This window comes from Labrus bergylta, chromosome 22 (assembly GCF_963930695.1).
Source record: "Labrus bergylta chromosome 22, fLabBer1.1, whole genome shotgun sequence".
Classification (NCBI taxonomy): Eukaryota; Metazoa; Chordata; class Actinopteri; order Labriformes; family Labridae; genus Labrus; species Labrus bergylta.
In genome coordinates, this window is record NC_089216.1 from 16,817,383 (window position 1) to 16,843,545 (window position 26,163).

Here is a 26,163-nt window from a genome sequence, read left to right on the forward strand (position 1 = left end):
GACAGCGAGGAAGACAGAGAGGGACAATGACAGGAAGGAGGAGGAGAGGAGTGTAGGAGAGAGAGAGCAAGGAAAGAAAAAGTAGGAAAGGTAGAAAAAAAAAGACAAAGAAGCTGCGTGTTTTATCACCTGCTGTAACTGATTAAGGAGGCCCCGGAATCCGGGCTGGCAGAGGTGCACGAGGAGGAGCAGGAGCAGGAGGAGGAGGGGGAGGAAGCGGAGGAGGAGGAGGAGGAAGAAGAGGGGGAGGAGGAGGAGGAAGAGGAAGAGGAAGAGGAGGAAGAGGAGGAGAATAAACATTCAACACTAAAGTCTCACCTGATGGAGTACGGACAGGTGAAGGGCGTTCCTCCGTCTCTCTGATCCGCCTGCATCTGCAGCAGCCGTCCAATCACCTTTATGAGCCCCTGGACGTTTCTACACACAGATTCAGACAAATAAACAACAAGATTTATTTAAGTTCATTCAATACCTGATGAAATCCAAAGGGTATCCTGTGCACCGCCAACCAACGTTCTCAGGTGCCGGTCGGTTGCAGGGACATACAATGAAAAGATAAATAAACCATGGTACCCTGAAAAGGACTTCACTGTCATTTTATTATGAGCGAACAGCACATTTCACCTGTAGCTTCCCCACGTTGGCTGTCCAAACACATCACATCCAGAAAGATCCACAGGTTTTTATAAAATTTCCCACCAGTCACCCCACTGTGTCTTCTATAATAAAGGAGGTGCCTGAATCTATAACAGGTCAATTGCAAACGACTGTGCCGATGACTGACGTTTCTCAAAGCCATTTTGTGGGTCAGTAGACACTCAGGTTACCTAATATGTGCCCTTTAAAGATCTTTAAGGAAGGAATCGGACCCCCGATCAGCCCGATTATCCTGCAGTCTGAGCCAGGCTTTAGCTTTCAAAAGAGACCTTATCTGTGCTTGTAGTCCAAACAGTTCAAGAGCAGCACTCAGTTTCCTCGGACTATGTCTGGATAGGCATCTTAGGCACATTTTACAGGATCACAACAAAGGACATATTCACACAAAACAGCTGATTTTGGTCTTTTCTTCCAAAACAATGAGCCACATCGGGTTTAAAAAACATCCCTGGAGCTGAAGTTAGTCTTTGATGAGTCTCTGCAGGATCCTCTTTATCTTAAACATATTGTTCTTGTCCGTGTATTAACCAGTGATTTTTGCTCCACCATTCACTGGAGGAAAGGTCATTTTAAAAAGCTGACTCATCATTTTCCGTACGAGATGAGTCATAGGACGATGAGTTGGAAAAGGTCACCGTTCTCTTGTTAGGCCGGATCCTCACAGAGAAGACTTAATGGATCCGAGTCAGCAGAAAGGACGAGGACAGCGTGCCAGTGTCCCGTTACTAAAAGATGAGTTATGTTTCTGCACAGAGGCGCTGTGTCATGTTCACAACATGCTCCACTTCTGTTACAGGTACGCCATTTATTCCCCCTGTCATCTGTTTGAATGAGCTCAAAATCCAGAAGAGCATTAGTTACATTTAGCTCCATAAAATACTTCTTTGTGACGTTGACAATGCAGCAGCCAGTATGTCCTCCTTCTAACTTTAGATTCTGGTCCTGAATGCTCTGGATTTGTTTGGACCAGAGAGGGTAGGCGGTTTTAAGACCCCCCCACACGACCGTTTTGGATGCCCCTTGGTTTGCCAGATATGAGAGCAGTTATCAGGTCAAACCAACAGGTTTGTTGTAGGTTTACAGACCGATGCAGAGCTGGATAAACACTGAAGCTTCAGTGTCCACCACATTGCAACCTGTGTGAGCAATGACTCTAGAGAGGAGGGGGCGGGGGGAGACAGCGCTCTACAATGTTTAGAATTTAGACTGCAGTACCCATTTTAAACACTAGGTGTCAGAGTTACATACTGCTGCTTCATCTGTGAATTTTAGAGCGTATCTAGCTCTGATTCTTCAGGGCGACAGCACCTAGGAGGTTTTCTTTTTTGTGTTTCCACTTATTGTTGGGGTCGTTACATTCAGACTGACGTCTCTGAAAGCGTTGGCCTTATTCTGACATATTTTGGGGTCTAAATCAACTTGCATCCTGAAACAGGCTACAGCACTCAGATGCTGTCCCCGAGCCCCGGTGTGAGTGTGTTTGTGTACCTGGCAGAGGGCAGGAGGTTGAGCACACTGTTGAGGACGTGCTGCAGGTCTGCGTGTCCCTGATCCGCCAGCAGCACCACGGCGTCACAGCAGGCTGAACGCACCAGAGCAGAGTCAGAGCAGCACTGCTGCCACAGAGCCTCCAGCGCTGGACCCTGAAACACAACACAACCAGACTTTACTGTCCTAAAGCAGAAGACGGTTTTAATCTGAGTGGATTTCTTCAGCTGCCTCCATGACTCCATCGCACATTTCTGACCGATATGTCCTGAAATGAAGTCACTGTTCTTTCAGAGACTGCAGGTTCAAGGCACTTCAACTTTAGCTGTATTTAACAGTCCCAGATACTCCCACTTCTTTCATAACATTTAAGATAAAGAATAATTTTTAAGCCACAAGAAAACAGCCTTTTCATGCGTCACTCACCTGTATGGAGGACTGTGTAATCTGTCCATTTGGTCCTTTCTCTTTCAGGACAGCAGCAACGAGAGTCCTCACCGTCTGGGAAAGAAAAAAAAAGACATTTTAAGCTAAAGTATGTTTTTTTTCCCTTTATGTTTCTCTTGGTTTCCTCTGCCTTTTAGCTGATGTCTTAATCTTCTCGCGCTGCTGGCAGGAAATGCTCGCTTTGGTTGCAGCTTTCACGACACAGTAGCAGGAGTGGGTTGGCCCTGACTTGCCGAGACGGCCTTGTGTCCACCTAATGTTTCTTTGTCAGCGCCAGAGCTTTTTTCAGTGGTTTTCAATAAGTAGAGAGCGTTTGCAGCAGAAAGCAGCCGCCTGGATGAAAAGCGCAGCGCCCAGCGTCTTCTTTTCCAAGCGCTCTGTTGTTTATGTGCGGCCGCTCCGAGAGCTCAAGTTAAAAATCTTCCAACTTTTCAGAAAGCCGCTGTTGACATCACGGGCGCTCTTTCCAAAATCTATGATAGTCCCTATATTTTAGCCTCCTACAGATCGTGTCTTGTACTCATATCCTCTTTGCTCCGTGTCTGCTGGGGGAAAAAAACGATCTCAAATATAAAACATGCATCAAAAGGTAACGCAGCAGTGTCGGTCATACAGCGGCTGTTGTCAACAGACTGTTGTCATAGAGACAGGACGGACGTGCAGCGCTTTTCTCCTCAGCACACAAACACTTCATGCAGACACTCCCGAGCACACAGCCAGCGCTTTTCTGCCCGGAAAAAACACCATGTGGACACAGGGCCTAATCCATTACCTGGAAGACAATAGTTCAGGGGAGAGGACTAACTAACTCAAAAACAAACCAGAAGCCAGATATGGTAGACGGTTAGGCTTGGGGCTAGCAACCCCAACGTGTCTATATGCTACAGAAACGCTGACAACAACAAAATCAGACTCTGGCAGAGGACGGTGACTCACCAAAAGGGGGAATATCATTTATCTTTTTTTCTAAAGGGACTTCCCATCCATTCCTTTCCTCTGAAGCAAGGGGAGAAGTGTGTCCTGCCTGTATTTAGACATGGCAGTAGATCGAGTAGTAAATCAAGGAGAGAGAGAGTGAGAGAGTGGGGAATGAGCCACAGCCAGTTTGGACTTGAACCCTGGCTGCAGCTTGGAGGACTATAGCCTCTGTACGGGCGGTGCGACCTAACCGCTAGGCCATCAGTGCCCCCAAGGGAGGTGAGAAGAGGAGAACTGGGGATTGGGTTGAGTCAGTCACTCACCTGGGCTTGTATGACGGGGCTTTGGAAATCAAATCGTGTCTTCAAACTGTCCGCCATATCTGCTGGTCACACCTGGGAGGAGGAAGAGGAGGAAGAGGAAGAGGAGGAGTAGGAAGAGGAAGAGGAGGAGAAGGAAAAGGAGGAGGAGGAGGAGGAGGAGGAGGAAGAGGAAGAGGAAGAGGAAGAGGAGGAGGAGGACGAGGAGAGAGGAGGAAGAAGAGGAAGAGGAGAAAGAGAACGCTTTAGTAAAATAAGTGAACAACAGTTTTATCGTTCATTTTACTTCCAGTAAATCGTGTTTCGTCAGCAACATAAAGACAAACTTTCCAGAGAGAGGAAGCTTGGTGAACTCCAGAATATCACATATCAGACGTTCTCTGAAACAAAAGCTACCTGGAGCAGCCACCTGTTCTTCAGCTTTACCAGAGAAACATTAGTGTGAGCAGCAGAACTGCTTGAAGGTATTCAGGTTCTTTGAAAAATGACCCCTGCTCTCTGTGTTATCATATTATTGGCCTGCAGCCCTGACATTATTTTGGTTTGAATTATTCACAGGACATCAGAGCGCCGGCCCGCTGACTGAGTCACAGGTTGCTAAGCAGACGAGTGGTCCACATTACACCTGTGTGTGTGTCGTACAGGTGCTGAACACCTGCTGTCTGAGGCCTGAGCTCCACAGCTGCTCTTTCATCAGACAAGACTGTTACAGACTGTGAGGGGAGGGCGGGGGTGGTAATGACAGAAATGTGTCTGCTGGACTGAGAAGGAAAAGTAGAGTTGGTGATCAGCTTCAGAAAGACTGAAGCATAATAAGTTAGCCGATACCTGAGAGGAAAAAAGGGAAGAAGTTATCAGCCAACCAAAAGAAGGAGAAAATGACGTCCACTTAGAGTAGAGTAGAGAATGAATGTTTGATTCATAGACTGTAAATATGATGACGCCTGAGTGATGTCACCCGTCTGTTCCTGCAGGGGGCGCTGGAGTCCCATCGATGGCGGTCTCCATGCTGGAAATGCTGTCTCAGTCTAACTTTCGGTCAACCTAACGACAGGCTGAGAGCTGGAGCTGAGGTGGGTTTTAAACCTCCTGACAAACCGTTACACCGCGACCGCCTGTCAATCAGGTCAGCTACACGCTAACTATGGGTAACACGTATCGTTCATCAAATCAAAATGGGTGCGTTATATAAAAAACATGAGCTAATCACACCTATTTGGTTAATGTCTGTATTTTTGAATGGGTGTGTATGTGACTTCCTGTGCTTCTGCAGCCAGCCTCTAGTGGACACTCGAGGAACTGCAGGATTTTACACTTCAGCATCGGCTTCATTTTTAAATGAAGAAGAAGACGGCAGCTAACACACAGCGAGCTAAAACGACTGCTGCCGACTGATTTTTAAGAGAAAGAAAAATGCATTTTGAGTCTTGTTTTATACATCGAGTGACATCACAGAGACAATAAAGTTTCAGAAAGAGAGCATAAAAATATCAACATCCAACATTCAGCCCCCCTCCCCCCCTCGCTGCATACAGATAAAGTTTGTAGTTCCCCTTCACTGCAGCTTCCCTCCGTTAATCATGTAAACTGATCTATTGTTCTTTCGTTACTTTAAACAGGGAACAGGAGCCTCCCGTGTCCTCACCCGTCACCCCCTCCCCAAACACACACACCCAACCCCTCACCCCCCACCCCACTGCTGTTATCTAACTGATAAGCTGCCTGCTGTTCTGTACTGTTATCCACCCTGCTGCTGCTCGCTCTGCACCCACTCCCACCGACCGCCTTCAGCTCCACATGGACAGGTAAGACAGCAACACCTGCTACACAACGACGCCGCAAACTTACACGACCACACGCTGCTCAAAAGCTTCATTATTCTCATTTTAAGACCACACGGCTGTTAATCAGGTCACATCTCCAGCTCCTGACCTTCACACACATAGCGTATCTCATAGGCTTTAAACTAGTTTGACGAGTTTGAGGGCTGCAGAAGTTTATTTTCTAACTAAAATATTTTCAAAAAAGTGTCAAGACTCATCACGTTTGAGGTGTTATCCATCATTTGAAATCACCAAGCGTCATCTCAGGTTGAATCTCTTAAAAAAAAAAAAAAAAAAAAAACTGTTGATATGCGGACTTTTTCCAGTGTTTTCTGCAGCATATTTACCGTACAGCCACACAATATGCGCCTGCCTGTACTGCCAGCTCTGCATTAGCCATAGAAGAAGAGGACAATGCGTGAACAGTGTTGAGCCAACAGTGCTTTAGAAATGACACGGCTGAGGCTTTACTGTGGGACTCACGCCGCTGCTGTTGCTGCTCACCGCTGCACACATGCCGGACACACACGTGGGATTTTTTTCTTCTTTTTAAAGGTCGTTCATGCAGCACGACGTGCACAGTTTCATGGCCGCGTTGAAGGACTGTAGCAACACAGATTACAGCCTGATTGTTGTATTCTTTGAAACATGAGAGAGATGGACTGAAAGTGGCTTGCTTAGGAATCGTTTTGATTCATAAATCAGCACTCGAATATGCATATTTTTCAGGGAAACTGTGGTCATTTTATAATATTTGTTTAGCAAAGAATCCCTGAGGCATCTTTGTGACCTCCAAAAACAAAACAAACCAACAGGAAAAAGATTTAGCGTCTCTAAATAGGTATTACTAATGCCTCCGTCACTTGATCAGATCCAGACAAAAGACAGTAAATATTACTGGACGAAGCCTGGCTGACGTCCCCCGTCTGTTCCTGCAGGGGGCTTCGGAGTCCCTGCAGTGGCGGTCGCCATGTTGGAAATGCTGTCTCCCCCTAACTTTCAGACCAAAAAAATGAAGCCGATGCTGAAGTGTAAAATCCTGCAGTTCCTTGAGTGTCCACTAGAGGCTGGCTGCAGGAACACAGGAAGTCACATACACACCCATTCAAAAAGTCTGTTTTTACAGCAGAGATGTATAAGGTTTACAGCCTGGTTCAAAAAACAAATAGTTCTGATTAGCTCATGTCTCGATCGACACACACTGTACGGGGGGTGAATGTTTTAATGACTCATCAGTTTTGATTTGATGAAGGATAAGAGTTATTCACAATAAGGCGTGGAGCTGACCTGATTGACAGGTGGGCGCGGTGTAACGGTTTGTCAGGAGGTTTAAAACCCGCCTCAGGTCCAGCTCTCAGCCTGTTGTTAGGTTGACTGAAAGTTAGACTGAGACAGCATTTCCAGCATGGAGACCACCATCGATGGGACTCCAGCGCCCCCTGCAGGAACAAACGGGTGACATCACTCATGCTTCAAGCATTAATATTTACAGTCTATGTTATTAACCAGTTATAAGACACAAGTAGATGCGTTTGCCTCATTAAGATGCATCCTGCAAACAAACTACACGAACTGAGGTTGCACATGAACACAAAGTGAAAGTTCATCATAGCTGCTTTAATTACCCCCCTTTGATTTGAGACATTATTTGTTCACGATTTTAAAATAAAGAGAATAGCAAATAGTTGTGTGTTTAAGTATCAAATGCAGATTTTTAACAAGCACCTCCAGCATGGCCACCAGAGGATGTACAGTGCTGCTAACCCAACGGAGGACCTTTCAAAATAAAACTTCCACCACACAGAACCTTAAGAGCAGATTCTTACTAGACCAAAGAATAACACGTCTTTTAAATGTCACGGTGTCAACTGTTGAGTTTAGCTTTCATACTTCAGGATTACTAAGCACAATCATTAGTGATGTGATAAATGTTGAGGGGTGTAACTCACATTAAAAAACAGAGGTGTACTCTGACAGCTTCTTGTTTTATGTTTTTAGGCCATCTCTTTAAGTCGATTATATGTATGCCGAATTGAAGCAACCTGTCTGCTTTGTCAAATAATTCAATTTATTTCATGTTGTGCATTACAATGCCTCTCCAGTAAGCTAGTAAAGCTAAAGTTGGCAGATTTTACAATGGGGTTCGCTGTAGCGCGTGCTCTAGTCCAAGCTAGTCGTGGTTCTGATGCTGGCTAGGTGACGCTCATGTCTTAGCAACAACAACTTCTTTTGAAACGAACAATTAATCATGGAAACTTAAATGTATGCCGAATTAAAGTGTGACAGCTGTTTTGTCAGGCATTTTGTTTCTGAAGTATTTTACTCTACCGTTGTTCTCCAGTTAGCGAGAGACGTAAAGTTAACAGATTTTACAATGAGGTTCAACGTAGCGCGTTCTTTCAAGCTAGTCGCGGTGCTGATGCTGGCTACGTAAGGTGTCGCGCGTTCCCCAGCAGTAACGTAACGACTAGGTAATAAACACCTGTTCGCCATTAGCATTTACACCCATTTATACTCAGTAATCATCATGATAGGCCGAATAAAGTTAGCTAAAACCGGCTAAAAAGAGCTAACTTACACAGGAGTTATCCACCGCAAAGCTAATGCTAGTCAACAGAAAGTGCACGAGCAATAATAAACAGTTTTATTGTTTGTATTTTTGCTTAAGACTTAGCTACATGTAGCATTTTATAGCCAAAAGTTAAAACTTTGGAAGTTATATATGTTGTTTGCTAAACTTTACCTCATTCATCCGCCTCTTGTTCACCAGCGTGGAGCTACGGCGCGTCTGGAGGACCAAAACAATAGAGTCCGACTTATCACAGACCACAACCTCCTTTTTGTTCATTTTAGGCAAATCCTTTTTTAAATCCCCTAGACTGTGCATTTTAAGATAAAGCCTCATTGTCACAATCAGTAGTTCGTTTTAAATATTCTTATTTAATACTGCCAAGTCTGGATTTTTGTGGTTGTTGTATTTTTACCTGGAGTAGCCTATTTGTGTCCTTTAGTTTTGTAGTTGTTTTGTGTTTTGGTCTTTATGATAAAAAATAGTTTAAATAGCTTATAGCTCTGTTGAGCACTTAGTGTCATATTTCTGCAGGAATAAGTCCTATAACCCTGTGAGTTTACATATTTGAGCCTACTTTCGATTCTCATGTGTCAAAGTAAACAGGTGTGTTTTGAAAGCGTGTTTCAGATGTATACCTTTTACTGTTGAACACTGGGTTAATAATTCTCTGTGGACTAAATGATTTGTAAAGGTGAGATAGGAACAGGTTGTGGACTCTTATGACTGCCCACATTTTTATGACAGTTTTGTTTTTGCATTGTTAAACAATTTCCAATTATTTTCAGATGTTTTCGAATTGAAAAAACAACAACATTTAAATGCTGTTTTTTTAACCAGGGGTGTGTCCAGAGGGGTGACCACCGGTGACATGGTCCCCCAACTGAGCTCTGTTTCCAACAAGTGCACCTATTAATCTTGGTTGACTTTCATTGACAAACTTTGGTTCTCACAGCAATAATGCATGCAACGCTTAACAGGGCAGAGTGCTGTCTGTCAGGGCCCCTTTAGGGAGGTTTCCTGATGTCATTGCAAAACGAACATGCATCTTCTTTTCAATAAAGAATTAAGGGAGCAACATGTAACTTTATCCTAGTGTTTAAAATGAGTACTGCAGTCCAAATTTTAAACATTGTAGAGAGCTGTCTCCCCCCGCCCCCTCCTCTCTAGAGTCGATGCTCTCACAGGTCATCATGTGAACACTGAAGCTTCAGTGTTTATCCAGCTCTGCATGGGTCTGTAAACCTTTCTGTGTTCTAACCTCTCTCCATTTTTCAAAAGCATCTCCAATATTGATCCTAGTTTGAGCACGTTTCTGCTCGTGGAGCTTATTAGAAACATGCAGAGGCTTTTTAGGTCGGGTACAATCACTTCTATCTGAACCACTTCTCTTGCCCTCTTCCATCACTGCAACACCTGTTGACCTGATAACTGCTCTCATATCTGGCAAACCAAGGGGCATCCAAAACGGCCGCGTGGGGGTGTCTTAAAACTGCCTACCTTCTCTGGTCTAAAGTTAGAAGGAGGACATACTGGCTGCTGCATTGTTGTCAGAGAAGCCAGCACTTTAACATAGCATGTTTCCTTAATGTCTGATCAGATAGTAAGATACCTTTATCATTTCATTCACTACGATTATCATTTGTGTGTGTGTGTGTGTGTGTGTGTGTGTGTGTGTGTGTGTGTGTGTGTGTGTGTGTGTGTGTGTGTGTGTGTGTGTGTTTTATGTCTTATGGTCACCCCTGCAAAAATCAGTGGTCCAGTTCAGCCACCCCAGTCAAAAAAAAGTCTGGCTCCGCCCCTGGTTAAACATTGGAAAAAGTGGATTTAAGATAAGAAAATAAACAAACACACTCTTTGCTTTCAAAATAACTCAATAAAAATGTTCTGTTAGTTGTCACGTGACTTTGTTGTGTCTGACCGGCTTTGAACATCTCATACAAACTGTTGAAGCACGCTTCATTCGCCGGTTTTCCCCCGGGACTTGAAGGCAACATAATTACATGAGGGTGCGAGCACCTGATTGGAGGACCGTATATTTGCTCTCTTCTAATAGGCTGCCCTCGTCTCGTGCTCCGTCTGCAGCCCCAGCGGGTACACCAAGCTGCGCGTGCGCTCTGTCCCTCAGCGTCGTGAAGTTTGCGGAAATAAGGAGTAAATGTAACGACGTTAAGAAACAATTTCCTTCAAAATGAAAGAAACTCGTTACGATGTTTTTAATATTCTTTATTCAGCATTTTTGACAAATGCAATAAAAATGTTTACAATTCACACATTACTTCAAGCAGCATCTTTCGATTTATAAATTAAAATATAACAATCAAAAATGACCTAAAACAACCATTCATAAATATATAAAATCTTCACACAAATCTCAATAACATTTAGATTTATAAAATAACGTTTAAATAAAAAAATATATATGTTTTTTAATGAAAGTAAAACTTTCAAGACACTTCTATTTTTCCCAATTATTATAATATAAATATACATATTTCCATATAACCTATGACTAAACTGACCCCCCAGGATTAATGAAGTATTCTTTATTCTGATTCTGACACTGAACCAGGAGAACCACCTTACAAACACTGAGTGTGAGTGTCTTAAAGTCAAAAACCTTATTTAAATATTTTATAACAAACGTGATGATCTTGACGAATATGTTCACTTTTTAAGACTCTGAATATTTTAGTTTTATCAGGCCATTAGTAGGTGAAATAAATGATTTTTAGTGAACCAGAAAAGATTCCTGGCACATTGAATTTAAAGAAGCAAATATTTGTCAAGATTACCCAAAACCATAAATACACCAGGGGGAACACCTACAGCCAGACATATTCGCCTCTAAGTCATTTAACATCCTTTCAAAAAGCATCCAATGAGAGCAGCAGGAACGAAAGTACACAGTAAATAAAGCCGCAAATATAGAAAAGACATTTATACATCTGTTAATTAGTCTTAACGTTAGTAACAAAGTCTCAAATAACCTTTTTAAACAGTCCCCTGTGGTCTAAATGAAACATCTGTGTTGTGCTTTGGTCAAAATATAACATGAATCAAGCACCAGAGGAGGTTTGTGACCCTGTATAAACCAGCTCTCTCAGAACGCTTCGTTTTGGTGTGTGTGTCTCTTTAAATGTAATGAGCCCCCCCCCCCTGAGTTTTCCTGGTAGACATCGCTCCTTCACTAGCAAGAATAAAAATGGCCGACCTGCACAAAAGTTTAGTTCTAGGCTGGGGGTGGAGTCCATGGGTGGAGATACCAGGGGAGGGGAGGATATATATTTTTTTTTTACCAGAATCCCACTGTGACATCACAAGGAGAGTAAATGTGAAACAGAGCATTTTTCTCTGTGTTGTAAGACTTATGCAGACCACAAACAAAGGACTGGATGGGTTTATTTCACATTATGTGGGTCTATACAAACTCAGGTTACCTAAATATATGTTAAAAAACACTGTACAAGTGGATTTTTCAGAATATGTCCCCTTTAAAAATTTCCAGCTGCGTGTGTTTTATTTTGAAACTGTGCGGCGGAAACTACCTGTCTCAATCCGGGTGCTTGACCGCCGGTGAGCCTTTGAAACTGTTGAGCGTGACTGCAGACCAGGAGAGACCATGTCCGGCGTCATAAGCAAACTGTACTCACCTCTACTCTCATTTATAACTCATTCTCCATGAAATAACAGGCACAAGGGGCCCAAAGGATGGCCAACTCGGTGAGTAGCCGGCCCGAGGATTTACTCGCCATTCCGCTCTAACGGAGTGGATGTTTGGATATTTTTTCTGGTTTGTCACACCGGAGGAGTCGGTGGTTTTTTCACTCCGTAACGAGGATTTTCGTACCGAGCTAGCACGAGCCGATACGTGCCGCTATCTCCTGCACGAACGTTCCAATTCAAAACCCAACCTAAAAACTTTTTTTTGTAGTTTTCTTCTTAATGACCAAAAAGTCGCGTTTAAAACTCGCCAATTAACACTAATCAGAGTGACTAGAGTCCATTCTTCAATTCGGCGTTATTTTTACATAATGTTCCTCAAAAAGTGGCATGTAAAAATGGGTAAAATGCCAACTTTCTGCAGGGGTTTTCTTGCATTTTTTACAACCATATAGAGACACTTTATGGGAATTTTAAGATAACTGTTAAATGTTAGTGATAATACACGCATGCTTCTATTGTTAAATAATGTTTCGGCTTAAATGAACAGTTGAACGTAGTCAGTCCAGCTCTCTCAGGTGTGTTGATTAGGCGAGGAGGAACATTTCATTAAATCTGCTGATTTTTAAATGGAGTTTTGTATGGCATGCTCATTCAGAAGACATGGCATTATAATGGCTCCTTCTTCAGAATAAAGGAGTAAAAGTAGCATGTTAAACCCATTTGATCATTTATTTTTCTTTTTTAACTATTTTTGCAGTTTTATTGATCAGTAACCCAACATCATTTTATCCCAAAGGGTGCTGTTCAGGTGAAACTAGAACTTGGTCATCGAGCCCAGTTCAGAAAGAAACCCACCGTGGAAGGCTTCACCCACGACTGGATGGTGTTTGTGAGGGGACCGGAGCACAGCAACATCCAGCACTTTGTGGAGAAAGTAGTTTTTCACCTGCACGAAAGCTTCCCCAAACCAAAAAGAGGTAAGACACCTGGGCTGCTATTTTACTGCTCTGATTTCTCTGGCCCTTTTGTTTGATGCTCTCTCTGGAGCGACTCCTTCAAAGCAGCTTTGTTTCCTGTGTTATCAGCACTCATCCTGCAGCTGGATCCCACTGTGTGTGGAGGCTGGCAGAAAACCAGAGTCTCCTTGTGTTTAGAATTCACGTTTGGTTCGATGATTACTGGAAAGCAAATTGCGGAGAAAAGTCAATGGGTTTTGGTTCTGGAGAGCATTTAATGTCCTGTTGCAGAGTGTAGGTCGGACACACTGGCTCGTAAAACCAGTGATGTGTTTAATTTCTCTGTAACTCTCAGAGGACCAAAGAGAAAAATTGGAGATAATGTTTAATGGAGGAAAATGTGTTTTATGGTGTGTAGGAGCTGCCCATGAAGATGGATGCTCCCTGCAGAGCAGAATCACACCTGATGTTGCTTTTCATCTTCGATGTTTGACAAAAGGACTTGTGTGTTGTTTTCTGTTTGTGTGGTTGTTTGCAGGTTCTCGTCTCCTAACAAACCAACATGCTTTAAACACAAACTCCTGCAAAAACGAATCGCTGGAATTGATTCGATATTGATATCAGCATCACCTCTGTTACGGCCTAATGCTGCATTCAGGTGCTCCTTGGATGGTCCCAGTTTCTGAGTCGGGAAGTCAGAATGTTGTAACAACAAAAAACAGCGTTGATGCTACAAAGACGATGTGTAGAATGAGTAATATTTGAGCCAAAAGTTGATGTGCAAAAAAGTATCTGAACATTTAAAAACATGTTTTGCTCCCCCATGTGATGACCAATATGACGTCAAGTCAAATTCTTTCCGGAGTTCTCGAGTTGTTGCTCCGACCTGGGCAGGCGTTCATGTGCATTTAACCACTCGGAAGCTCGTTTTTCCGATGTGTCCAACAACACATGAATGCACCATATATTGCAGGATTTGTGAAGATACCTTGGTTTCTTAGCTCTCCAGAAAATTGACTTATTTCTTCTTAAGTTGTCAGGATACCTGATTTTTAAAACCCTGATCCGATTCTAGTAAAAATTGAAGGATATCGATATCGTCACCCGTTTTGATGCCACAGCAACAAAAATTTAAATCCCTAGGTGCCAAATAGTGTGTCATTTCTTGTTCTTAATCACCTCAAATTGCAAACAAACTCCTGCACATTGTCTGAACTGCACAAATACGTTGTTGTGCAGGAGTTTGTCTGTAGTTTTTAAAGTATTCAATCCTCTCCAACGAGAGGAGTTAAAATGTTTTGTATTTTTTATTAAAATAACAGAGATTATAACGTTTTACAACAATTTGCGTCAAAAGTTTCCATGTTGGCAATGTTTGGGTACTGAATTGTTGCCAATGCACTTTAGTTATGGCTCTCTCTGACGTTAGCTCGCTCAGCTTTAAGTAAGATTTGAATAATTAAATATTTGGTACCTTTCGATACTATCGATCATTGAACTATATTTTTTATTGCAGAATATCGGAGCGGTACTGTTTATCGTTGTGATGTTTAGACATTTAAAAAAGGTGTCAGGAAGGAAGACGAGTGTCCACATATATCTATGGATCAGTCAGTGTAAGCATGCTGATTCCTGATTGGTTGTTGCATCAGTTTGCATGCAGACCGTCTCTCTCTCTGTTTGTAGCAGTCCTGCTTGTAACTCTTAGATTTACGACCCCGCTTCAGGACTTGTCTGCTTTCCTCCGTGTTGTGCGTCAGGGTCTTCTTTGTGGTCTGTGGTGTGCTTTTAGTTTGTGAGCTTCAGGAGTCCTAATGGAACATCTGGAGAGGAAGAGATCAATTAAAAACCTCCCCTGGTTCAGGATTTTTGACCCCACTTCAGCTCGTTGTGAATTCAGGAGTTTTCTACGAGCCAGCGCTTGGCATCGGTCCAGTGTTGCTTCCTCTCGTTTGTTGCTCGACTGTACAGTCACTGATATCCTCACACTGTGGTGTATTGTTGTGTTTGTTTTGGGTGTGTTTCTACCTGTTAAGTCTGTCCACTACCTGTTAAGTCTTTCCACTTGTGATCCAATCACTAAGGACGGATGTTAATACCAAATGTAAACAGGGAGAAGTGCAGGTCTTTATTTGTGTAACCTGTTTCAAAGGAAGGGATGAGAAGGTTCGTGTTGTTTTACTCAAGACTCCTTTTTGAGACTAAGGGCTCGTCTCAGAGTCGAAAGCATTTTTACTCGGTCTTGTCTCGGTCTCAGGCTGGGCGGACTCAGGATTTTAAATCAAGACCACCACTGGTCGTCTATTTTTTTCCCCGTCATTACTGAGATTAGAAAGAAAACTCCTCTTTCTAAATGAACAAATAACTTGAATTCATTTGTAGTTTGATTTTTTTCCCCCGGTTACGGCCACAACCTTCCCGGTATTACGGTCTTAGTGAGTGACACAGCCCCTGAACACAAGATAGTGATTTTTCACTGATATTTATGGTCTTGGTCTTGTCTCGGTCTCACCATGCCATGGTCTTCTCTCGGTCTCGGATCACTCCGGTCTCGGGTTTGTCTTGGTCTTGATTAGTGTGGTCTTGACTACAACATGGGAAGAGACTTATAGGGAGTTGTCACACACTTGAATCATTTGGATACAGTAAGTTGTTCAGAAACAAGGTTTGGTTCTTTAGACATGTGTTACCAAAGCAACAGTCTCTGATGAGGACCAAAACAAGCGAGTCGAGATCACAAAGATGAGGTGGTCTCAGCTTGCTTCAGACTCCCTCTTGTTCATGCGCTGATTCAGAAGTTTTTTTAAAGGTCACATATTCTCCTCCTTTTCAACCAGTTTAAATAAGTCTGAGAGCTCCTCAAAACATGTGTGTGAAGTTTCTAAATCCACTCTGATCCTGTATTTGATCATGTCTATAAACCCCTCTATTTCAGCCCTGCTCAGAACAGACTGTTTCTGTGTCTGTACCTTTAGATATGTAAATGAGCTGTGTTTGACCACGCCCCGTCTCTGGAGGGGTGTCTTGGGCTTTCTCGCTCCATGTCCTATTGTTTATGGTGAGAAGGCAGACTCAAAGGGCAGAACAAACACCTAGCTGTGGGAGTGTCACCCACTTGGGGGAGGGGTTACTGCCCTTTGTGATGTCATGAAGGGAAAATCTCCAAACGGCCTGTTTGAGCACACATTTTCTGAAAAGTGGAGCAGGTAAAAGACGGAGAGGATGGACTTTTCTCATCATTGGGGGGTTTGTAGACAGAATAGAGACACATATTAGAGTTAGAGAAACATGGAGAGGTGGATGTTGCAGAATATGTGACCTTTAACATTTATCAAATATGTTCATCTACCTAAATTTTGATGAGATATTTGACCTCCTCGCTGCTCAGTCAGCCCATGATTCATTTTATTATGTTCACAATCTAACTAGCAACCAGTACACATTGCTTTATTTTCTTGCATAGTAAGGAAACAAGGCTGTGATGTAATCGTGTACAGGCAGCTCTCCATTAGTTTGACATTTGGCCCCGCTTTGGAATATTGCAGTGTGAACGCAAAACGCCCCAGGGAGATGCCACAGTGAATAATTTGATCACCTGAATCATTAACAAGCAAACAAGCTATGGGTGTTAAATCACCCTTAATTAAGACCCTTGTGTTTGACGTTTCTGAAGGAACTTGTGTTTGATTTCCTGCAGTCGTTAGTGGATTTTATTTCGGGGTCTTTGGGGTGAAAAGTCGCCCTGTACTCGAAGTCTGTTATATCGAGTACCTACATCACCGTGATAAATAAAGCTTAAAAATGAATGAACTTCAAGCTCTCAAAAGTTGTGAAAAAGTGCACACCAAGTGGGAAACCTCTTACTGTATTTATGCTCCCTGCTGCCTCTGTTTCGTCTGTAAATCAAACTCCTGTCTGCTGATATTGAACCCTCAGAGCTCAAATTTCTCCTGAAGGGCTTTTGATTACAAAGAACCAAATGAGATCTGGCTCCTGCAGGCTGCATCCTTCTCCCTGCACTTTCTGTACTCCAGCTATGTCTTGATAAATGTGACGTGAGGCTCAAAGAGTTCGGCCTAGAGCCCAGCAGGAGAATACTTAACCTTCAATAAGTCTCCCGCTTTGACACATGCCATGAGATCTTTGTGGAGTCTTTGGGGCCTGTGTGTTTTTACATGGTGACAAATTGCGAGCCAAAGTGCTTCCTGATCTGTTGGGACTTCAGAGTGTTTCCATTTGAAAGTCAGCCCTGGTGTAATTAATCAGAATAACTCGAGTGTTTCATGTGTTTAAACTGCTCAAGGGAGTTCAGCATGTTGTCACATTTCAACTTAAACCACCCAAAAGTCAACTAATTCTCCATTATTGCATTCATGGACTTACACAAACTACTCGTACATCTACACTCCACATCTGTTGAGCAGAAGTTTAGACTACTTTTTTTAACTTCTGTTGCATATTTTGAGGTCTAATGTGTTCTAAAAGGATTCAAATCACTGCGGTAGATTGTTTCAGCCTGCAGCAGTGAAACAGGCTTAATGGCTGCAACTAGATCCTGAGGGCACTGCGCCCAAACAAAGGGCCACTAAAAGTTCTTGTTTTTGTCAGTCCAATTTACACTTGGACAATAATCATGGAGATTTAACTTCTCAGCGTTTGGAAGCACGGTGCGCTGAGTTTATGATGGTGAAATGTTCCTCTGTTCAAGTATAGTTTGACATGTTCCGACAATGAAGAATGCTTAAAGCACAATTAACCATCTGGTGTCTTCAACTTTTACTCTAAAGGGCACCTCGAAATGATCTTGCTACTAGACCAATATCCAGATTTGGTCTGCACTGGGACTGGAACCGGCCACCCTCCGGTTCCCAACCAAAGTCCTTACAAACTGAGCTACTGCTGCCGCCCCAAAGAAATAATGATTTGACATTTATCATGGTAATTATCAATATCACCTGAGATGAAAATTATTATCAGGAAAACATTTTTAGTCATATTGCCCTATAGGGCTGGGAATCTTTTGGGTGACCCATGATTTGATTTTGATTCCTGGGGTCACAATTTGATTTGAGAATGTGTTTTTGATTCAGATCTACTCCAGTCATCTGTGAGACTGGCTGAATTTTCTTGCTGCTCCATTTGGTGTTCTACTGAGCTAAAGAGCTAGGCTTAGCACTTAGCAGGGAGTGACTGATCAGCCAAAAAAAAAAAGAAGATTTTTGGAAGTTATGAATCGATTTGAAATCTCAGAAGATAAGAATCTTGATTTTTACATAAATACATTTTTTTCCCCACCTCTATCGCCCAGCTATGGTCAGCTTGTCATCCTAAGACGTACAGAGATGGACCTTTTTTATTTTAGAGTAGTGTGCTTTTTAAAAACCAGGACCAGCTCTTCAATGCCAACAAACTCCATTGACAAAAACAGAGATTTTACCATTCAGAACATGTGAGCTGCTGGTCTAACACTCAGTATGTTTACAGGATGTCTAAAAAGTAGATTTTATTCTGTAAGTCTGACTGAAATCGTACTACATCGTAGTACTGGATAATGTTGGGTCAAGTGTCTTACCTGTTTGCACCTCAATTGAACCAAACCAACCTTTGCCCTTTGCACAAACAATTAGTTCCCAAGCTGGGCTCCAAACATGTTACCGTCGTAGGAGAAAGATGGTGTTGTCGGATGTCTCTGGATATCACCATAAGCACGATGGATAGCGAGTACGAGCTGTAAAGTTCTCCATGTCTACAACGTTCCACATACAACCAGTTTACCGCCAATAGTAACCAGCTGAAAGCGGTCATACCAGTAGGTGGCGATACCTTCATAACATTGCAGCCATTACAGCCTGTTTCCTATTGGCAACGTGAAGCAATCTACTCGGACTCCTGGGAATTTTCTGTGTCTGTCATTTGGATTTACCCTTTAAAAACTCAATGAAATCCATCACTGCCACTTGGCTCGCTTGCAGATTTCATTTCAGAGGCGTCTTTTGTTTTGATTTTTGTCAGCCATGTTTTATCTCCTCCTGTAAAGATGCTGACGACAGGTAGGCTCGTATGGCACGCTGATGCAGCTTTATACGTCAGTGGTTGTCTTATTGCACCAAACACTGTTCTCTTTATCGTCATGTCATCACTTTTATGAATTTCACACACACACACACACACACACACACGCGCTCGAGGTGCAGCAGTCACAACATGGAGAGCCGTCCTCCCACACACTCGCTGATTTGTGGAGCCGCTCGCCGAAGCTGCCAGACACACATTTAGATTAATGACGAATCAGTCAGTAAAGCTGCCACTGTGCTTCATTATTGCCATGCGGTTAACGGGCCAGCGTTGAGGCGTCGCCATGGAGACGGCCTAATGGCAGCGCGTCTGAACAAACGGAGGTAAAAGAAGCTCTTTTGGAACCAGTGAAGGGGGTGCTATTTTGGCAATAGGCGGCAGCGGCTCATGCTGCTTAAGCACCTCATTTGGAGACTCGGCTGCCATTTAATCGACTCTGAAGATGGCATCTCTTCAGAGGTGTTTGTGATATTTCACAGGATTGTCACTTTTATGGAAAGATGTAAGGCGCCGTAATGGGAAAGAAATGGGAGAGCCGGGTGAAAAGAGTTTGAGATTTGTGGCCTGTGCAGAGCAGGAAAGATACCCGGAGAGATGAGCTGCTTTTTGTGGTTTTTAACACCAAAGTGCTCTTTGTTACTGCAGGATGAGGGAAAAAAAAAAAAAAAAACCCGCCTCAAACTGAGATTTGTCCTGGTTAAAAAAAAGAGAGACTATGTGGCGTCTCAGCACGACTGGCTCTCTAATCAAGGACAGTTTCACCAAACCAAACCTCCAAGAGTCCAGAGTCCACAAAGAATCCAAATCTTCAGCCAGCTGCAAAACTGGAAGATTTTCAAACTTTATTTTATTTTATTTTTAGTGTTTTACGCTTTCATTATAGAGACATGACACTGATAGAGTCAGAAACCAGGAGAGAGAGAGGTGAAAGACATGCAGGAAAGGAGCCATAGGTCGGATTCAAACCCAGGCCCCCCACTTGGAGGGCTCTCCTCCGGGCCACATGAAAAGGTCTCACATTGGGCCCCACCATCACATCCCAAACTGACCCCGGAGCATTTCTATAACCACACCTCCAAACTACCTTTAACACCCTGAAAATGGTAGATAAATAATCACTGTAATATTTCCTCATAGTTTAAAAATAATTAAAGTCTTTTAATATACAAACCTTTCAGACTGTTGTTGATTCATACAGGATGATAAAAGACTCTCGGACAGCTGCAGGGCAGACACGCTTTCTGAAACGATATCAGAGCTGGTACTCCAACAACACAACGGCCTCTTTAAAGTCGGCGCTCTCAAACGGGTCACAAACCTTACACTTCTTCACATTCACGTCTCTCCTGACGTGATATTAACATATTCCTCTCCTCTGTCGTTGTTTTTGAGACTCTGACACGGTCTCATCACGTACAGTTGAACTTCTCTCGTCCCTCAGTGACCTAATTCGACTTAATGAGGCCAATTCCACGGGTCAATATTTGATGCAAGGCTCTAAAGAAAGTCTCTCTGGATGGTTCAGGACAAACACACACACACACACACACACACACTCACACACTGTCACACCCAGGTGATAAATCCAGTCTCACCGTGTCTTGTTCTCCTACAAAGGGTGGGTGCAGGTACATCTGTTCATCAGCTGAAGGTTCATGTGTCCTCATTAGGGAACGCTGAAGGTGGCTGTGATCTGTTTATACATACGGGAAACATTTTTTAAATATTATTTTAGTATTCTGTGTATGCATTAACTCTTTGTCAGGTCGTGTATGCCTCCTTTAAAAAGTCAGTCGCTTTAAGAGAAGCTTCAGTGTGGTTACACCATTTCCTTAGCAGCCGTTTATCAGACATATTGTTACATTTAGAGAGAGAGAGAGGTCCGCTGCCCGTATGTCCCTCCTGTAAATGCATCGATTGAGGTGCAACACTCGTGTCAAATCTGAAGTTTCTGTTGTCTTCTTTTTAGTGTTCTTGTGCAGCTTCTTGCTAACCTGCACTTGTAATTTAAGATGATCGTTGTGAAAGGCGTCATAGTCAATAATCCTCCTCGTAGGAAATAAGCATCAAATCACAGGGATTGATTCACATTTTAGCAAGAATCGTGCAGCCCCTCTGGACACAGGCACTTTATCTGCAGGTTTTGCATGAGAAGAACGCTAGGTTCCCCTTAACAGCAACTTGTTAAAAAGATATGAACATTAGTGTTGCGGAGGCTAAATTGTCAGACAGTCGGCAATGGGTTCTGAGTATGTTATATCTGTCATCTTTGGTGTTTTTTAGTGAATACCAAACAGCGCTACCTGCAGGTATGGAGAGTCATGTCCTCTGAATGTGTGGTGGAGAAGAGGCCGTTAGCTGTTGTCTCTGTGGTTTGTTCAGGTTCTGGAGTCAGGAGATGTGAGGCAACAGTCGGCCTTTGTTGCAGTTTGTGGTTTGATATCGCTTTGGGACTTAAAGAATAACTTCCAGCTGGGTCTCAGGTCTGGAAAAACAAAACAAAATCTTCACCATGCATCGTCTAAAATGCAGCTAAAATATTCTCTGTTTGGAGCTTTAATGGACTCATTGTTGCCGCTCTGACTTAATAAAAAAAAAACTTCTGCATCTGTTTATTTAAGCTGCAGCGACCTGAAGCTTCAAGTTTACACCTCCTGTCGAGTGTGAGACAGAAAATCCTTCACTGAAGTCAAAGTGGAGAACAAAAGCTGAGGGTGGAGGAGTATCTCCTTTCCTTAAAGAAAGAGCGTTCTGTTCTGTTAGCCAGATTGGCGACAGTATAAGCCCCTTACAGTGCACACTTACACACACACACTTAAACACACACACACACACACACACACACACACACAGATTGATGCCTTAATGATTGGGCCAACATGTTAGCCCCCTGGCCATCTCCTGCGCTCAGAGGAACACTCACATGAAACCTTTTAACTCCCCTCGTCCTCCGCTCAGGCTTAATTTGCGGCTTGTGAGCGCATACCACATAAGTCAAGTCAGCGCAGTGACCTACACATCGGATCCAGATCCCGGGGCTGAAATCTGCGCTGCATTCCTCCGCTCTTTGCTGTGGCTTTTGCTAATGTGAGCTCCGATGATACATGTATTGATATCCTGCAGGAGATGAAGGCGGCTTCCTCTGCACGTGTGTGGCTCCCCTTTTCTTTTTTTTTTGATTCCATCATAACTCCCTTCATTTCAGAGGTTAAATGTGAACTTCTCCTCCGGTCTGCAGTCCTCGAACGCTCCTTCAGTTTCACTTTTATGTCCAGAGAGAGAGAGAGGTGAATCAAAAGCATGTGTGCACATGAGGAGAAAAACTGTTATTGAAGCTTTTGAACAGAAGCCAAATATTTCTTAAAATCCTATATTTTGTTGAGGTGAGAAAGAAAGCGAGGAGGATTTGACTCGTACAGGTTTTTAAAAATCGCAGTGGCAGCCAAATGAAAGTGATGATTGTACCGTCTGATTGTCAGGCTGTCTCATGTTATTCTGTGTGTTGCTGGATGTGTGAAGAGTCGACTTTAAGCAGAAAACTTAACTGTAGATTGAAACAAAAATGCATGCAGTGTTTACACAGAAGATGCCCCCGGGCTGATCTTGATTGCGGTGTCATCACTCTCTTTGACTTGACGTAGCCCCGGAGCGCTGATGGTTGTCAGAGGACGGAGTCAAACAGGAGCAGGCAGATTTTTAAATGCTCAAACAGGATCTGCAGGTCTACTTCAGGAGGGGGGGGGGGATCTTCTTCTGCATGTTTCAAAACCTGAAACTCGACCACGTTTGAGCTTAACGACACTGATGTCGAGTCTCGTGGTTCCTATAATTTGACGTTACATCGAGATAATGTGTCAGGTCCTCTAAATCATCTGTGCAAGAACATTCATAGGCTGTCCAATAAAGTTCTGGATTGAAATTAATTAACAGGTATCAGAAGAATGTACTTTTATAATCCGGCGAGGGGAAATTCAGTCTTAGACTCTGTTTTTGAGACATGCTCCACACACACACACACACAGACACAGGCTGTAACACACACACACACACACATGCTACACACATGATCCTGTGGACGTGCACTGGAGAGATGTCAGAGTGAGGGCGAGATGATGAGGGAGGGGGTCAGTGCCTTGCTCAAGGTCACCTCGGCAGTGCTCAGGAAGTGACCTAGCACCTCTCCAGCTACCAGACCAATTTCCTGACTTGGTACGCACCGGGACTTGAGTCAGCGACCCTCTGGTTCCCAACCCAAGTCCCTACAGTTTCCCCTATATGCATCTAGCAGCAGAGGTGCACTGCTGCTTGGCTCCAGCTTACCTCCTTAGAAACTAAAATTATAATAATTTGTGCTACGGAATCAAATGTGACCATCGCTTTCAAATACATTATTCATTTTCTTTTGTACATTTCTGACTCCTCCCGTCTTCTGCCATTACCCACGAGCCAGTTTATGACAATAGGGTGGTTGTTGGTTGATCATTTTTTCCAATAAATATGAAAAAATTCCACTTCACCTCCGCTGCTACAACTCCAACCTAGGGGAAACACTGCTGTTGTGAGCGCTACATACTGTGGTGCGTTGCTGTGTCTGCATAGCTCCGCCATACTCTCTCATAGGCCGTCTGATTTCACAATGGGAGGTTTGAGCTGATAAATATTGAGCAGCAGTTGATTTTACTGCAATTAATGCGAAGAAGGAAAGTGAGGAGACGTCGGAGGAGATAGATGTACAGCTGCTGAATCAGTCGACGAAGAGGACTAAAGTTTAGCAGCTTGTTTGGCTACAGGGAGACGCGGAGGAGGAAATGTAGATTTGACGAATCATTGTGTCGTCTGCAGCCTTTAAGATCACACAAGTGTACACACGATACGATGCTATCAGCAATCCAATCACAGGGATTGACTTCTGCAAAGTTTTGCCACAAAGTCACATTTTTGATGAGGTGCACAAAAGGTTTCGTACGAAGGCTTCTGTGATGCTACAAGAACCTGCGGCGTCGATTCATCACAGAAGTGTAAATCAGCCGTCACCGCCGTGACATGTGTGTCAATGTGTTCATGATCGTCTCAGTGAAACCACTATAAGAAAAAACTGAATATTATTGTCTCAACAGAAATCCCAAATCAGGAGTTCCAGTTTTACACAGAAAACTTACAAAGAATCCACAGAGCATGAAACCAAGAGAACGTGAGCCGTGACTGATTCTGAGCTGGTGTGTACATGATGGGACTAAACGTTAGGAGTGTGATGTGTTCTTTTGGAAGGAAAACTTTGAGTGTGTAGACCTCCTCCTCCTCCTCCTCCTCCTCCTCCTCCTCCTCTCTCTCTCTCTCTACGTCTGGCAGGAATCAAAAGCTGCAGGAAATTCACCAGTAATTGTTTTACGATCCTCAGAAATCATACCTACTTGTATCGCTGAACACAAAGAAAGCAAGAGCCATGAAAGCTGCAGACTGCTGCTGTATGAAAGGAGGAGGAGGAGATAGACAGGGCAGCCGCCGCCGCCAAATAACAGGAACTGAGCTGTAAATGCCGGCTCTCCCTGGCTTCAGTCAATGAAAGGAGGTAGCAGGAAGTGGTTTATTGAAGCACGGTTTATATGGGCTGTCTGTTGGCAGCTCTTTCACTCCTTTCTCACTCAGCCGGCCCGTAAAACATTTGTCTTTTATTTACAGCACCTCCACACACACCAGAGCTGCAACATTTCACTCACTAATGACGCCACGGCCTCTCGCTTTTTTTTTTTTTTTTTTAATCAATGAAAACACAACACAAACAACCTCATGCTAAGTGTAGCATGCATCTTTTTAAAGCTAACCAAATTCAGGTGTTGTGGAGGTAATTAACCACGCTGAACACCAAATATTCTCCGTCTGCAGCTTCTCAATTTCATGCTTCTCGGTTTTATAAATCTCTGGGTTTGAGCCATCCATCTGCACGTTTCAGAGATGCTTTCTTGGCCTGTGGTAAACTGTCTTGGTTATTGTTAGTATTTTATTGATTAATGGAAGTGAATAGTTAACAGATCGAGCCAAATCTCCAGTGTTGAAGCTCAACAAATTTGATCCTCATCCTGATGTAATTTTTACCACCTTGCTTGAGACAGTTTTCCGTTTCTAAGCATTGTTAATGGTCGTAGTACCCAAATTGTGTACTCAAAATGTTTCAACTTTAGGTGGATAATTTCTACCCAACGGGGATTTGTCACCAAACATCTGTAAAGTTTGTAAGATTGTAAAAAAATGTCTGTTGCTTGGATACTTTTTTCTTTGTGTTTTTGCAAGACACTTGCATGTGTCCCAGACTCAGACTTCACATGTTCAGGGAACAGTGTTGTGTGTGTGTGTGTGTGTGCATGGAGGTGCGATAGGAGTGGAGGCAAAGGGAGGGAAGGAGAGGAAAAGCAAACATTGTAAAAAGAAAAATGTACTTTATGTCATAGCTATCATCATCATGTTATTATTCCGTTGGAATAATAACATGAAGTCATTGACAAAATTAAGAAGCAATAACAAAGGAAACGGGAGGAGTGCAGCCCCGCCCCCAGTAGCAAATCGATGGGTATGTTCATTTTATATTTATTTTTGGGCTTTTTGGGCCTTTTATTTTAGAGACAGGACAGTTGATAGAGTCGGAAATCAAGGAGAGAGAGGAAAGGAGCCACAGGTCGGATTTGAACCTGGGCTGCCCGCTTGGAGGACTAAAGCCTCTGTACATAGGGCACACACTAACCTCTAGGCTACCGATGCCCCCCTTTGATCCTTTTTTTTTTTTTTAATGCCACCTGTTTTAAACTACACAGTAGTGTTTAAACTACTAAACACTACTGCCTCATGTATTAAAATGAATGATAAGATCGAAAAGTACCAAAACTAAAAAAAAAAGAGAATCTAGTTAATAGGTGAGCTTCATAAGAGACGACGGAGTCCATCAATTTTTGCAGGTTAAACTACCTCACTTTGTCTTAATTGTACAAAAACACATTAAAATGTTGTCAATGTGCGAGAGTTTACCTGCAATATTTTATTATTACAAACTAGGACTGCCTCGGATCAACATCGATATCGGCCCTGCTGACAGACATCGACAAATAATGTGACATGACCCGATGTCGGTAGGCGATGTTTCTTTGTTGTGACAAGTCAATTTAATGCTGACTTCTAGTCCACCTCACTACTGATTCAGAGGAGAGGTTTTTATTGGGCAGATGAAGTCACCTGTTGGACAAACTCTGACTCTT

General features: G+C 43.1%; 2 protein-coding genes across 5 annotated transcripts in view; one reads left to right on the forward strand and one right to left on the reverse strand.

Annotated features, from left to right (window-relative positions):
- focad (focadhesin) overlaps positions 1-8,445 on the reverse strand; it is a 36,505-nt gene extending 28,060 nt beyond the window's left edge. The window contains exons 1-6 of one of the 3 annotated variants that reach the window (XM_065950849.1): positions 8,397-8,424; positions 6,941-7,092; positions 3,834-3,905; positions 2,572-2,646; positions 2,146-2,300; positions 319-417 (exon numbers count right to left, since the gene is read on the reverse strand). In XM_065950849.1, the coding sequence (XP_065806921.1) occupies positions 319-417; positions 2,146-2,300; positions 2,572-2,646; positions 3,834-3,890 (386 nt within the window). In that variant the 5' untranslated portion in view covers positions 3,891-3,905; positions 6,941-7,092; positions 8,397-8,424. Of the gene's footprint in view, positions 1-318; positions 418-2,145; positions 2,301-2,571; positions 2,647-3,833; positions 3,906-4,658; positions 4,778-6,940; positions 7,093-8,396 lie in introns of those variants that run through there. The other 2 variants (XM_020643600.3, XM_029279269.2) reach the window with 2 other exon arrangements.
- A 3,361-nt stretch (positions 8,446-11,806) lies between these two features.
- mllt3 (MLLT3 super elongation complex subunit) overlaps positions 11,807-26,163 on the forward strand; it is a 44,376-nt gene continuing 30,019 nt past the window's right edge. For both annotated transcript variants that reach the window (XM_020643579.3, XM_020643580.3), the window contains exons 1-2: positions 11,807-11,945; positions 12,685-12,865. In XM_020643579.3, coding sequence (XP_020499235.1) covers positions 11,934-11,945; positions 12,685-12,865 — 193 coding nt within the window. In that variant the 5' untranslated portion in view covers positions 11,807-11,933. The remainder of the gene's footprint in view (positions 11,946-12,684; positions 12,866-26,163) is intronic.